Here is a 15,081-nt window from a genome sequence, read left to right as displayed (position 1 = left end):
CACTTCAGCCCTATATGCATTTCAGCCATTTGAAAATAGCAGATCAACAAGCTCACAATGCGTTGCGATGCGAAGCATTGTGAGCTTGTAGATCTTCTATTTTCAAAATATTTTAATGCATTTTATAGGTTACATTTGAAAACTTGTGATATGGAACATTCTGCATAGTGAGTACTTTCTACTTTTGGTACTTTAAGTACATTTGGATACCAACACTTTTGTACTTTTACTCAAGTACATTTTGAATGCCGGAATTTACTTGTAACAGAGTATTTCTACATTGCAGTATTGATACTTTTACTTAAGTATAAAAAGGACGTGCGCGCTGTCGCCTCACAGCTAGAAGGTCCTGGGTTCGATTCCCGTCGGGGACGCTGTGGGCGCTGGGGGCGTGTCTTCTCCTCCACGGAGGTTTTCGTCATCAGCGCCCATACCCTAGGTGGGGTTGGTGAAAGGGCCTTTCTGTGTGGAGTTTGCATGTTCTCCCCGTGTCTCTCAGGGTAGTTAATACCCTCACAGAAACATGTAGTAATCCTGGTCTCTATACTGCCTCCCCCTGGTCAGCCGGGGCGCCTGATGGAGGGGAAAGGAACTGGTTGCAATAACGTGTTCCTTCCACGCGCTACGGGGAAACTCCCTCTTGTCAGGTGACAAGAAGGTCAGTTGGCTCTCATGCATTGAAGGAGGCATGAGCTCGGCCCTGGCCTCCTGCCTAGGCTGGTGAGGGGAGTGTAGCGCCCAGGATCACTTAGAAAATTGGCACCGGGTGAAAAATAAGCGTTACAAAATCGCAGGATAAACAAATTAAAAATAATAAATACAAACAAAAGCATTTCACATTCTCAAACATTTTCATATCCAGGAACTCCAAATGAATATGCATTTGCCCACGGACCCCCATCTGATATAATACTGTGCCAGGGACCCCTCAGGAACCCCTCAGGCCTCATACAAGATTTGTGTTAAAAAAATATATTTAAAATATTTTTCTCAATGCCATTTGAAAATACCAAATCTACAAGCTCACTAACCCTATATGCATTGGATATTTGAAAAGTGTGAGCTCGGCAACGTACTAGCTCACAACGCATTGTGGTTGAACTGATTGTTACCCAAGGACCAAAGACCCCTGGGGGTCCCTGGAATGTTTGTGGGCCTCTGACAACAATGTCTCATTAATCAATCAATCACTCACTCACTCACTCAGTCATAATTATCAATTGATCGAAAACCTATTGCAAACATGTGTAGGTGTAGCCTAACTTATTTAATGCATTTACTCCTTTGTTACCGGGCAGACGTGTGAGCGTGCGCGCGTGTGCGTGCGCGCGTGTGTGTGTGTACGCTCACCACAGGCGGTGCAGAAAATGAGACGAATAAAGAATAAAAGGATAATATGAAAAACTCATTTCATTTTTCTTTCTTTATTTTTAAAGTCACAAAAACGTTTAAATTACAGTGGTGAAAAGTCTCCCATATAAAGCCTTCTCATAAAACAAACACGTGTTAAAACAAAGTCACTTCAGACACAGAGGAAATATAACAACATATAGAATAATAACAATGACACAGAAAGAAGCTACATGTCATCAGGTTCTCAGGTCGTTTGCTGCCCTCTAGCGGTAGGAGTCAGAAGCGCAGAAGAGAAGGCAGTTGGTTTGAACGTTGAACTACATATCCCACGATGCACTGCTTCACGCCCACTCAGTCAACTACTCAGCTGCAGGATGAATAAATAAATAAATAAATAAATAAATAAATAAATAAATAAATAAAATAAATAAATAAATAAATAAATAAATAAATAAATAAATAAATACATCAAACAAACAAAAAAAAAACAGACATTTGTCTACTGTCATTTTTTAATATTATTAATATTTTTTAATATTAGTGCCTTTTATAAATACCTCTTGGAAGTGCTTCTACATCAGGAGCTCTGGACCTGAAGACAACACAAACTATTAATGAATCTGTGGATCTGCTTTTAACCCCTTCAATCCGGGAACGCATCCGTGTCACTTTTAGAGCTATTCAAAAATAGCAGATATACAACAAGCTCATAGCGCGGCTATGAGCTTGTAGATTTAAAAAAATCGTGACAATTTGTGCAAATCTTTGAATATATATATATATATATATATATATATATATATATATATATATATATATATATATATATATATATATATATATATATATATATACACATATACACACACACACACACACACACACACGCACACACACACACACACACACACACGCACACACATACTCTTAAAGCGAACATTTGTAACTCAAATCTTTGCCTCTGGGGGGTCACTGGAACAACATATTTTACAAATGTTCGCTTTAAATAATATATATATTTAAAGATTTGTAAAAATAGTATATCTGCTATTTTTGAATAGCCCAAATAAATCTAAAAATGACACAGATGCGTTGCAGGATTGAACGGGATAACTACTAAAACGCTAGCGTTTGGATGCCTCCATTCTGCCACGAACATTCTGCCGCGATAGCAACGTTGTGAGCTTGTAGATCAGCTCTCTCTTCAAGCTTTAGAGGGAAGTAATAGCAGACCACAGACCAACTGTGTATGGTCACATCACAGGTTTACAGGTTGTAAAATAGTGAGAGAAATCATGTTGCATGTATTACAAACTCCAACATTTGTAGTTTTTTCAGGAAAGGGAAGATTAATAGAGATGGAAAGAAAGAGAAAAACAGGTGAGTAGAGTGAAATATATATATATATATACATATAACATATACAAGCAGGTCAGATATCTTCGCTGTTGAGCAGAAACCAGCTATCTCCTTTAAGAATATATATAAACCAGTGCTATTGAGCACCCTTTATGTCTGTGTGTGGGTTTTACAAATATTGAACCGATGAAAAGTATTAACACAATCGGTGCCAGAGTTTTATTAAAAAAGTGACGTTGAGTGCCAGAGATCTCGCCGTTTGTAACGCGACGCTGTTCACAGCTGCAGACTCCACGACGAGCACCCCATTGTAAACAATATATGCGTGCACGATGGCTAACGCATGGAACAATAACATTGTTTTTCCTGAAAAGTTAATATTTTGGACATAGCCGTTTTTTTCCCCGACAGCAGAGATTTATTCCTGCGTTATGCCAGTATAGGGTTTAAATTTTCTAACGCTACGTACAAGCATGTTTAATCTCCTTTTTTTTTTTTTTTTTACTAAACTTACGTTTTCTTGTCACTGGAGCAAGTACACTTCCGGCCTGTAGAGAGGAAAGACACAGACAAGACATTGTGTTGGTCAAACATGTAATGTACATCATCATCACCCTCAAACACACTTTGATTAGGATTGAAAACAGACGATCGACAAGTTCACACACAATAATGCATTATAAGCACATGTATAATGCATTATGCACTGAAGTATTAAGACTTCATAACACTTGTCATCTTTAACAAAAAACATTATGCATAATTATATACATGTATAACATTGTTATAATCCTTGTAAGTGCTTTGTGATGCATTATAAACCTGACCTTGATATACAGTCTTACCGTGTCACTCATTCCTTTATTTGACTGTATTTATACTAGGTCTGGGATTCGATTAACATTTTTTATCTGATTAATTAGAGGCTTTGTAATTAATCAATCGAAATGAATCGCATGTTTAAACTCATACCAATATTCAGTTAAAACAGATGTTGGTAAATGAGTGAATCAATGAGTGAATACTTAAGTTTAAGTAGTTTTTTTTGTATCAAGGTGGTACAAAACGGACCAACAGACCAGGTTTTAACAGAGTGCAGCAATTTTAGGAATATATTCAGAGATTCAGGTAGCCTACAGTATATGAATTCATGGACCTGTAAATTCAAGCACAAGTAAAACAATACTTTAAAGTACATTCCAGAACAGTGGAAACCCTGACCATTAGGAGAAATAAAAATAAAGATGTCTTGATTGACCTCATTGTCCAATAACCCTGTATGAACAAACCAGACTAACAAAAACAAAACCCTCCGTTGCTTCAAAGGCCATAATAACACTAAGTTACTTTGTTGATTTACCAACACTTTAGTCAGTCCATATTGTTCTAAACATTTTAAATGAGATAAACCCCTTCAGTCCAACTCGCCCTCAATATCCTTTTCCCAAAATAATAAACAGAACACCGGTCTCATGGTGTACCGTTATGATCGGTACGCCTGAAACTCGTCCAGTAAGAAAGGTTCCGTGGTGCAAAAACTAAGCGTGATTAAAATATGTTTTAAAAAAAATAATTGCGTTGAAATGTCTGTGAAACATTCTGATCAGTGGCGTGCACAGACATTTTGAGGGGCAGGTGCTCAAGTAAATTATACTTTTTTTGGTTTACTTGGTCTGCTCTTTTTTCCCTCTACATCTATACCTCTTTGCCAAAAATAGCCGATCTACAAGCCCACAACGCCTCGCAGCGCGAGGCGTTGTGAGATTGTAGATCTGCTATGTTTGGCTAAAGTTCTCCTCAGAAAAGGGATGCTAGGTTTCGAGTGGTTATGGTAAAAAGAAAAATCATATCACATAAAGATTTGGCGGACCCCCTGTAGTAACTCTCAGTACCCCCTAGGGGTCCCGGACCCCCTGTTGAAGACCCCTGCTGTAAACTGGGGAAGAAAAAAAAAGAGGGCAAAGGGCAGGTGCTCTAGCACCACCTAGAGTCTATCTGTGCACGTCCCTGATTCTGATGTCCGGCTTTACATCATCCACAATGTGCTGCTGGTTGATCATAGTATCAGTACAGTAGGTGTTTATCATGTGTCCAGAGGGAGGCGCCATTTCTTTAAAAAGCTGCGGAAAAAAAAGTTAGCGTTGTATGCCAGATTTAAAAAAAAATATATATATATTGATGTAGATCTGTTTGTATAAAGATGAACAACTGTTTAAGAAAAGGTGCCTGTACTGACATGCCCACAGTAGAGAGGTCAGTTATAAAGTGATTAATGAATGTATTTTAGAAAGAAAACAAGTGTCTGTGATAAATGAGAAAAACATCAATAAAATAAAAACATTGAGGGGTGTATTTATTGTGATGTTACTCTTTTGTATACCTTACTGTACTTCTTTGCCTGGTATCTGTAACTCGTACTGCTGTGCTGTCTCTGGCGCCTGAATTACCTACCGCGGGACCTCCAGGGTTCCTTCATGGGGTTCTAACTGGACCCTTACAGGTCTGTAGCTCTGAGAGTGTACAATGGAACCATTTCCATTTGGTTCCACTTCTATACTGTTCTATCTGCCTAGGAGCCCAATGGAAACATGACGACGCAAGGACTTTTATTGGTGTTCCTTTTAGACAAAGTGTTAGACTGTACTCTGTGCTGTCTTTACATTTCTGTCTAATAAAATATTCAATCAATCTACCAATCTATGGGGCAGGGACGTGCACAGATAGACTCTAGGTGGTGCTAGAGCACCTGCCCTTTGCCCTCTTGACCAGAAGTGCCCTTTTTTTTCCAGTTTACAGCAGGGGTCTTCAACAGGGGGTCCGGGACGCCTAGGGGGTCCTCAGAGTTACTACAGGGGGTCTGCCAACTCTTTATGTTATATGATTTTTCTTTTTACCATAACCACTCGAAACCTAGCATCCCTTTTCAAAAATAGCAGATCTACAAGCCCACAACGCCTCGCGCTGCGAGGCGTTGTGGGCTTGTAGATCTGCTATTTTTGGCAAAGAGGTATAGATGTAGACTAGAGGGTAGAAAGAGCAGAACAAGTCAACAAAAAAAAGTACAATTTACTTGAGCACCTGCCCCTCAAAATGTCTGTGCACGCCACTGCTATGGGGCCTGGAGGAACACTTACGGACGATGAGAGCGATGCCCACGAAGAACAGAACCACAGCGAACACCAACCATCCGTCCATCCATCCATCTCTCTATCTATGTATCTATCATAGGCGGTACTTTATTTCCGTTATAAGGTTAGGTTATTTAATTCTTATTTTTGCCTGATTTTACTGATTTATTATCAGAACAATTACTAAATAACGCTGCACACATATATTACATATAATTTGCACAATTCCCAGAATTTCCCAGCATAACATTTGGGAAGGCTTAGCCTACCCTAGCCTTCATTACCCGCCGCCTATGCTATCTATCTATCTATCTATCTATCTATCTATCTATCTATCTATCTACGTTCACTTACTAGACCCTCCAGAAAAATGCTATTATGCGATCGCAGAATTTACCGCATAATCAGCAAAATGGCGCATAATTATGCGGGGGTAACGTTTTTTCAAAAAGGCCGCATCGCATCGCATAATATGCACATCGCATATTTCCGCATATTTCACAACTTTTCACATATTTCGCATTTTTCGCAACTTTTCGCATATCGCAACTTTTCGCATATTGCCGCATATTTCGCATATTGCCGCATATTTCACAACTTTCCGCATATTTCGCAACTTCCCGCAATTTCACCGCATAAAATTTCAAAAAAAAAAATGCATATTTCATCGCAAAATCAAGGATTTTGGCCCGCATAATCTAGGATTTTTGCCCGCGTTTTTCTGGAGGGTCTAACTTACCGACGATGAGAGCGATGCCCATGAAGAACAGAACCACAGCGAACACCAAGCCACCGATTCTCAGAGACTCATAATCTGAAACACAGAGAAATGATCTTTATTCATTATTATCATAATTCATTAAAGGTTTCATGACGTTCAGTTTTACCACACATTAAAAGTCTTTGTCATGGTCCTTCAAACGTGTATAGAAAGTTTTAACAAAACATTCCACTGCATTGATCCATGGCAGGTGTTTTTCTCTCACATTTCTAAAGCCTTTTCAACTGCAATGAAAAAAGAAATCTTTGCCTGCGGGTGTCGCTGGTGAGGGATTTTGCCTGTCAATCATCGCCTCTGCTCTGCCCCCCCCCCCCCCCCCCCCCCCCAAAGGAAAGGATAGGGGAGGGGAGTGGGCGGGATTAATTGACAGTTACCTCACTGTCGAAGGGCCAAGCTCAGATTACTTTTCAGCCTAATTATTCAGAAAACCAGACCACAGAAAATCCACTGAATGTTCAAAGTTTAGATTTTTTTGGGTGTAATTGAGGTCATAAAACCCCAACAAAAACATAAAAAAAGAAAAGAAAAAAAAAAGAAAATGAATGTCATAGAAACTTTAAGAGATCAGATTAATTACCATCAGTGTCTCCCTGCATTCTGTCACTTCATCCAACCAACCAAATGTATTATGAATAATAATAAACTTCAATAAAATAATAGATTTTCATGAAGAGCTAAACATAGCAGATCTCCAATGTGACTTTGTTGTGAGCTTGTAGATCGGGTATTGTACGATCAAGCATACAACTGGGCTTAAGTGGTTAATCAGACTAATCAATTTAGTTGATTATTAAAAATAAAAATACATCTTTTCATGTTGATTCATTGATATATAAACAAATACAAGAAAGTATTAAAAAACAAGCTTCAATATTATTATTATTACGGGGACAGAGCTCAGCTCTGGACCTGTTTTGTTATTGGCAGTATTCAGTCACTTCTTTTTCTTCTGCCACTTTTCGCAGTTCTGGCTGAACCGTGCTGTCGCTTTTTACGAAACTCGGCCATATGGTAGATGGTTATGAAAAACGATCAAGAAATAATTCTCACAATCTTTCGTCCAAAGGTGGCGCTATAGCACTCAATTGAAAAGGCCAACTTTGAACAGGTACAACTCATGCCCTGTTTGACCTACAGCCATGAAACTTGGATACACATATGCGTCTCCTCATGCTGAACAACTTTCACCCTCTGACTTTTGACCTCTGACCTTTAGATCTCCCACCATTTTGAATTATATGAAAAACAGTCATTGGCTCCTAACTTCTGCATTTTTTCACTTATGGAAAATCCGTTGGAAATTTTTGTAGGCAGTGGTCCAAAGTTCAAGTGTTAAACGTTTCGTGCAGATTGCTCAAAAATCCCAGGATGAGATAGATTTTAACTATTACAGTTTTATTAAAATTATTCATCTGTGCCTAAAACATACATGCAGACTCACATTTCTTTGAAACTTTGCTGAAATGTACAGGGTCATTCCAAATATCACTGAAACCAATCTTACTCCAATTGGCCAAAAAGGGGCGCTATAGCAATTTTTTGAAAAGGCAGACTTTAAACAGGCATAAGTCATGCCTCGTTTGGCCGAAAGTCGTGAAACTTGCTTACACATGTGCCTTGACTCATGAGGAACACACGTATCGATTTGACCATTAAGCTCCGCCCTTAGATTTTCCGCAATTTTGAGCAGTTTGAAAAATACTTGTTTTTGCCAGTTCTGGCTTAACCCTGCATACGCTTTTTACGAAACTCGGCCATATGGTAGATGCTCATGAAAAACTACCAAGAAATAATTCTCACACTCATTCGTCAAAGGGTGGCGCTATAGCACTCAATTGAAAGTGCCAACTTTGAACAGGTACAACTCATGCCCTGTTTGACCTACAACCATGAAACTTCGATACACACATGCGTCTCTTCATGCCCGACAACTTTTGTGGTCTGACTTTTGACCTCTGACCTTTAGATCGCCCACCATTTTAAATTATATGTAAAACAGTCATTGGCTCCTAACTTCTGCATTTTTTCACTTATGGAAAATCCGTTGGAATTTTTTGTAGGCAGTGGTCCAAAGTTCAAGTGTTAAACGTTTCGTGCAGATTGCTCAAAAATCCCAGGAGGAGATAGATTTTAACTATTACAGTTTTATGAAAATTATTCATCTGTGCCTAAAACATACATGCAGACTCACATTTCTTTGAAACTTTGCAGAAATGTACAGGGTCATTCCAAATATCACTGAAACCAATCTCACTCCAATTGGCCAAAAGGGGGCGCTATAGCAATTTTTTGAAAAGGCAGACTTTAAACAGGCATAAGTCATGCCTCGTTTGGCCGAAAGTCGTGAAACTTGCTTACACATGTGCCTTGACTCATGAGGAACACACGTATCGATTTGACCATTAAGCTCCGCCCTTAGATTGTCCGCAATTTTGAGTAGTTTGAAAAACACTTAAACCCAGGATTTTTCAGCTATTTGCGTGAAACTGTATCATCTGTGTGATCTCCTTTTTCACAGTTACTTGTCTGTTGGGCCAATGGCGTCTCCCTTAAATGAGTGCCTCACAATCTCAAGGTCGCCAGTTCAAGCCTCACTTGATGCAGACTTAATTTAAGTTGAATTGCAAACAACATGACTGTATCAATGAATACATGTGCAAATGGTAAAGATAACCTGAAATGCTTATTTGAGAGTACGTTTTTTCAACGTATGACATACTTTATCTGAAAATAGCTGATCTACAATCTCACAACTTTTCATGGTCGCCAGTTCAAGCCAGTTCAAGCCTCACTTGATGCAGACTTAATTTAAGTTGAATTGCAAACAACATGACTGTATCAATGAATACATGTGCAAATGGTAAAGATAACCTGAAATGCTTATTTGAGAGTACGTTTTTTCAACGTATGACATACTTTATCTGAAAATAGCTGATCTACAATCTCACAACTTTTCATGGTTTGTGAGCTTGTAGATCGGCTACTTTCACTAGTTTTGGTTCTGAGGAGATGTACAATTTCTTCATTGGTAAATGGTTTGTGAACGAGTGATCTTAGTGTTAGTGAAACAGGGGCTTGGTTCATGAAAGAAGGCAAGAGTTTATGATCTTCAACAGACAATATCAGCCTGGACAAAGCTATAGCACTATAGGTAGTGTTGCAGCCTATTAGTCTGAAGGTTGAGAGTTCGAATCCTGTTAATGGCAGTAGGTTGAGATGTCCAATCAAACCATTATGTTTCCATCTCTCTCTCTCATCAATCTATTGTTTCCATGTCACTCTCTCTCTCTTCAATCTATTCCGTTTCCATGTCTCTCTCTCTCTCTCTATTCACTGGCCCCGTAATATCGCTGCTTGCAGCTATATTTATAATATTATTATTATTTGAATAATGTAAAAAGTAATCGATTTAGAATAAATCACCAACAGGATGAATCCCTGGTTATCATTGAAGCTCTGATGGTGTCACATCGCTTAGTATGAACATTGAACACATTTAAAACACACTTAAAACATGCTTAAAACATATGTGACTGGGTACAGTGCTTTATGCCGCATGTTGGCATTTTTCATTTTTGATTTTTTTACATATTATTAAAGTACAGAATATAGGCTTTCATATGATGTATCATTCATTGAAATCGGAACATATTTGAAGAAGATGTGTTCATTTGAATCTGGTTAACTGTAATAGTGCAAACTGAGATAATCCCTCCTAAAGAATTGTCACTTCAGAGGACCTCTCAGCTCCAGGTAATGGGCGTGAACAATGGGTAATTTATTCAGCCTAGCCACTCCTCTAATCACTCCCCCATTGACACCTTTCAGCAGTCCACTCTAGTGCCAGGGACCCCCATAGAGGATCTGTGTTCTAAAAAATAGGCATAAGTAATCATCATCATAATAGATTTAATAACATATTTATTTAAAAATAGCAGATCTACAAGCTCACAATGCATGCTTGTAGATCGGCAATTTTCAAATAGCCAATGTAAGTCAATGTATTGATAAAATCCAGTTGCTGGTGTTGTTCTGTGAGAGAAAGCTATGAAGTCTATGAAAACAAGCCCAAAAGAAACGACCAGTTTCACCACTTGAGCCCTATTAAATCAGCTATTTTCAAAAAGAATCTTGAAAGCAAGCCCAAATAAGCAGTGGTGGAAAAAGTACTCAAATTCTCTACTTAAGTAAAAGTACCAATAATACTGCAATATAAAAATACTCTGTTAAAAGTAAAAGTCCAGAATTCAAAATGTACTTGAGTAAAAGTACAAAATTATTGGCATCAAAATGTACTGAAAGTACCAAAAGTAAAAGTACTAAATTGTAAATAGCAGATCTACAAGCTCACAATGCGTCGCACCGCTTAAGTACAGTAGGCTACGTGAGTAAATGTACTTAGTTACTTTCCACCACTGCAAACACCACTGTTAAGCACTTTATATTTGAAATCTGAACGTTTATGTAGATGTACGGACTGTAGTTCAGGCAAGACACTCGCCACTACGAGCTAACGAGGCTATGCTATCTAGCCTCGCTACACGTGGAATACAAACGACGAGCGTCGAGCGGCCTGTTTAGCTAAAAGGTTGGTATAGCTCAAAATGGGGGGGGGGGGGGGTCATCAAACAAACGGAGGAAAATGAATGAATAAGAATAATCCTTTCTGATGAGCAGATCAGAGCAACTTTCGCTATGCACCGTCCTAAAGTTAAACAACAACACCAGTGTTGCCAGATTCTATGAGAGAAATAAGCAACCAGGTCTAGGAAAAAAAGCCCAAAATAAGCGACTATGGGCCACATGAGCATTTTAACCCTCCTTATTGTATACATCAGCTATTTGAAAATAGCAGATCTACAAGCTCGACGCGTTGTGAGCTTGTAGATCAGCTATTTTCAAATATTTAGTACTTTTACTTTGGTACTTTAAGTACATTTTGATGCCAATACTTTTGTGCTTTTACTCAAGTAAATGTTGAATTCTGGACTTTTACTTGTAACAGAGTATTTTTATATTGCAGCATTGGTAATTTTACTTAAGTAGAGACTTGGAGTACTTTTTCCACCACTGGAGCTTATACTTATAGATCTGCTATTTTCAAATAAAATCTTGGGGGCTAACTTATAATAACAATACCTGGCAACACTGGCTCTTGCGCGCTCAGACCATCGGCTCAGGCAGTGAAACCGGAGTACAATGCCTAGCTAGCGACCAATCGAAACCACTATGCTAAATCTCGGCCAAGGGTCTCTCCACCCCCAAATACACAGACAAACTCGCAAAAAAGCAGCCTACTTTGCTATACTAATGTAACCATTTAAGGATTCTAAAACGACTAGCTTTTGCATTACAAGCCTTCTTCAACATTCGAACTGTGTTAATATGAAAAAAAACGAAAAACACAAAAAAAAAAAATCGATCTAAATGTTCCATTATCTACTGATTGTCACCTGGCGACATGAGGCACTTTTGACCAGTAGCAGTCACATATTTAAAACATGTTTTAAACACGTTTAACCTAAACACATTGAATACATGTTTAAAGGTCGTAAAGGAGTGGGGAGGGACTGTTACTCGTGACAGAGTATTTGTACTTTGTGGTATCATTGTGACAGAGTATTTCTACTCTGTGGTATCACTGTGACAGAGTATTTCTACTCTGTGGTATCATTGCTACTTGAACTCAGATGACAGCACTGTGTGTCGGGGGAGGGGGGGAGGGGAATGGGGAGTTGGGAGCAGTGGAAGCTGTTGGCCTCGTAGGGTTAACTTTTTCCATGACTCTTGGCAAAATGGAGGGAAAAATCAAACCCATCTTGACCCCCACATGGCTCCTTTGAGCGCGGGCGGGGGGGGGGGGTCAGAGGGGAGGGGTCAGGCTTTGGAGAAGAAAAAAAAAACACTGAACACTCACCATAATTAAAAGCACTGTCATAGTCTGTGGAGAGAGAGAGAGAGAGAGAGAGAGAGAGAGAGAGAGAGAGAGAGAGAGAGAGACAGAGAGAGACAGAGAGAGACAGAGAGAGACAGAGAGAGACAGAGAGAGAGAGAGAGAGAGAGAGAGAGAGAGAGACAGAGACAGAGACAGAGAGAGAGAGAGAGAGAGAGAGAGAGAGAGAGAGAGAGAGAGAGAGAGAGAGAGAGAGAGACAGAGAGAGACAGAGAGAGACAGAGAGAGAGAGAGAGAGAGACAGAGACAGAGACAGAGACAGAGAGAGAGAGAGAGAGAGAGAGAGAGAGAGAGAGAGACAGAGAGAGACAGAGAGAGACAGAGAGAGACAGAGAGAGAGACAGAGACAGAGACAGAGACAGAGAGAGAGAGAGAGAGAGAGAGAGAGAGAGAGAGAGAGAGAGAGAGAGAGACAGAGACAGAGACAGAGACAGAGAGAGAGACAGAGAGGTCATATCACAGGTTATATCAGAGGTTAACAGGATGTTGTAGAAATAACTTCAACTCTCTTATGAATGCTCAAAGCTTTTTATTTGCGACAAACGGCAGATACGACGTTTCGATCCTTTCTCCAGTATATCTATATTTAACATGCTCGTATCTGCTGTTTGTCACATAAATAACTAGAAAATGTGCACAAGTCTCCGCCAGCAGACCTGTGCTATTTAAACCAAAGGAAATTATTCTTGGCTAACATGTTCAACGTGTCCAATGTTAGCTTGGCTGATGGAAACATAAGTTCAAAACATATAAAAAATGTTTTGAAGTGACACACCTATTTATAGGTCTCTATGTCATCATGCGTCTCGCTAGCCAATCAAAGCACACCCTTTCAACATATTGTCACCTGTCACGTGAAGCTTGACTAATGTTAGCTTGGTGGCCACGCGGAAGGACGAGAACGAAAACATAGTCTCCTGGCGGAGACAAAAAGCTTTGGAGCGTTCATAATGAGTTGTAAGTCTCCCTGTTTTGTTGTCATGGTTGTGTTGTAACAGTTTGTCTCAGCATCAAGAGACAGAGGATGTGTGTTACGCTGTTCTTTGATTGTAGAAAGAACTTCACACAGCTCGAGAAAACCATGGTTCCCTGCATGCTGTTCATTAAAACCATTAAAACCATATTAAAGAAACAAGCTTGTAGATCTGCTATTATTTGTTTTTATCATGAAAATGTTTGCAAATCTTTTGAATTTTTTCAAAGCGAACATTTTTAACTCAAATCTTTGCTTCTGGGGAATTCTACAAATGTCTTCTAAATCCTAACCTCCTATGGTGTTATATCAGTGGTTCTCAAACTTTTTCATGTCAAGGACCCGATATGTATTTGGCCGCAGACCCCGATCTCAAAATATGTTGTCCCAGGGATCCCCCAGAAGCAAAGATTTGAGTTAAAAATGTTCGCTTAAAAAATATATATATATTCAAACATTTTGCACAACTTTTCACGATTTTTCAAAAATAGCAGATCTACAATAAGCTCATAGCGCGACACTCGGTGGATAAAAACTAAGCTATGATGACAAAAAACTAAGACTAAATATATTGACAATTTCGTCAACAAATAAAAACTAGACTAAAATGTTAGTGTTAGTGAGGGACTAGTGGAGAAGAGATCCAGTAGAAATGAAAGACAAGTCATTGTATGTTTGGTTGCGCTGGGGTGTTGCGCTCTGAAAAAAGCAGATCTACAAGGTCACAGCGCGTCGCGCTGCGACGCGTTGTGAGCTTGTAGATCTGCTATTTTCAGCATGCAACCAAGTGTAAAATCGACCATTACGACGCCATCAAGGCACCGCCAACATACATTTTAGTCGACTAAATCAACTGTAGGTTTAGTCGACTAAAACTAGACGAAAACGAAAACATTTCAGGTGACTAAAATATAAAACTAAATGGATTTTTATTCAAAAGACTATGACTAAAACTAAATCAAAATTTGCTGTCAAAATCAACTCTGGTGGCCGGAGCAATTGCTCTGCATTTGCACACAGACATTGACCATTAGCATGTGGCAGGGAACACCGAAGCACGTTTTTCACTTTTCCCCGAATGTCAGCTGTTTATCAGCGTGTTTGTGTTCGCTGGCTCCCGCGTTGCCAAATCATGTGCGTGCAACAAGCGCCGGTGTTGCCAGATCCGTGAAACAAGCGCACCATCGGTGAAACAAGCGGACCATGGCGCACTTTGGGTGCTCATATCCTCCAACGGGTATGTGGTCTAGTTAGTTATGTTGATGCCTCAGACCCTCCTCCAATGAGAAAATAGTGAAATAAATCAAGCAGGGTGTGTGAGATGTTGAGAACACCATGAACTCTTCATTTTCTGTTCATGTAATACAGAGTATGTGGATCTGATCTGTCCAGCACTTTGAGAGATGAACTACAGACAGACAGACAGACAGACAGACAGACAGACAGGCAGGCAGGCAGGCAGGCAGGCAGGCAGGCAGGCAGGCAGGCAGGCAGGCAGGCAGACAGACAGACAGACAGACAGACAGACAGACAG

The 15,081-nt window shown here is 39.5% G+C and overlaps 1 protein-coding gene across 9 annotated transcripts in view; it reads right to left on the bottom strand.

Moving 5' to 3' along the window:
• Positions 1 to 1,407: 1,407 nt before the first annotated feature.
• The window catches only part of LOC311042321 (FXYD domain-containing ion transport regulator 6-like), a 29,980-nt gene continuing 16,306 nt past the window's right edge, over positions 1,408 to 15,081 (bottom strand). For 5 of the 9 annotated variants that reach the window (XM_084052986.1, XM_084052989.1, XM_084052987.1 and 2 more), the window contains 5 exons: positions 12,539 to 12,562; positions 6,580 to 6,654; positions 3,227 to 3,260; positions 1,911 to 1,945; positions 1,408 to 1,720 (listed from right to left, as the gene is read on the bottom strand). In XM_084052986.1, coding sequence (XP_083909112.1) covers positions 1,713 to 1,720; positions 1,911 to 1,945; positions 3,227 to 3,260; positions 6,580 to 6,654; positions 12,539 to 12,562 — 176 coding nt within the window. In that variant the 3' untranslated portion in view covers positions 1,408 to 1,712. The remainder of the gene's footprint in view (positions 1,721 to 1,910; positions 1,946 to 3,226; positions 3,261 to 6,579; positions 6,655 to 12,538; positions 12,563 to 15,081) is intronic. The other 4 variants (XM_084052988.1, XM_084052992.1, XM_084052990.1 and 1 more) reach the window with 1 other exon arrangement.

This window comes from Gymnoscopelus microlampas (genome assembly GCF_963454915.1).
Source record: "Gymnoscopelus microlampas genome assembly, chromosome: 3".
Lineage (NCBI taxonomy): Eukaryota > Metazoa > Chordata > Actinopteri > Myctophiformes > Myctophidae > Gymnoscopelus > Gymnoscopelus microlampas.
The sequence above is the reverse complement of the archived record's forward strand: the minus strand, read 5'-3'. Positions and strand labels throughout refer to the sequence as shown.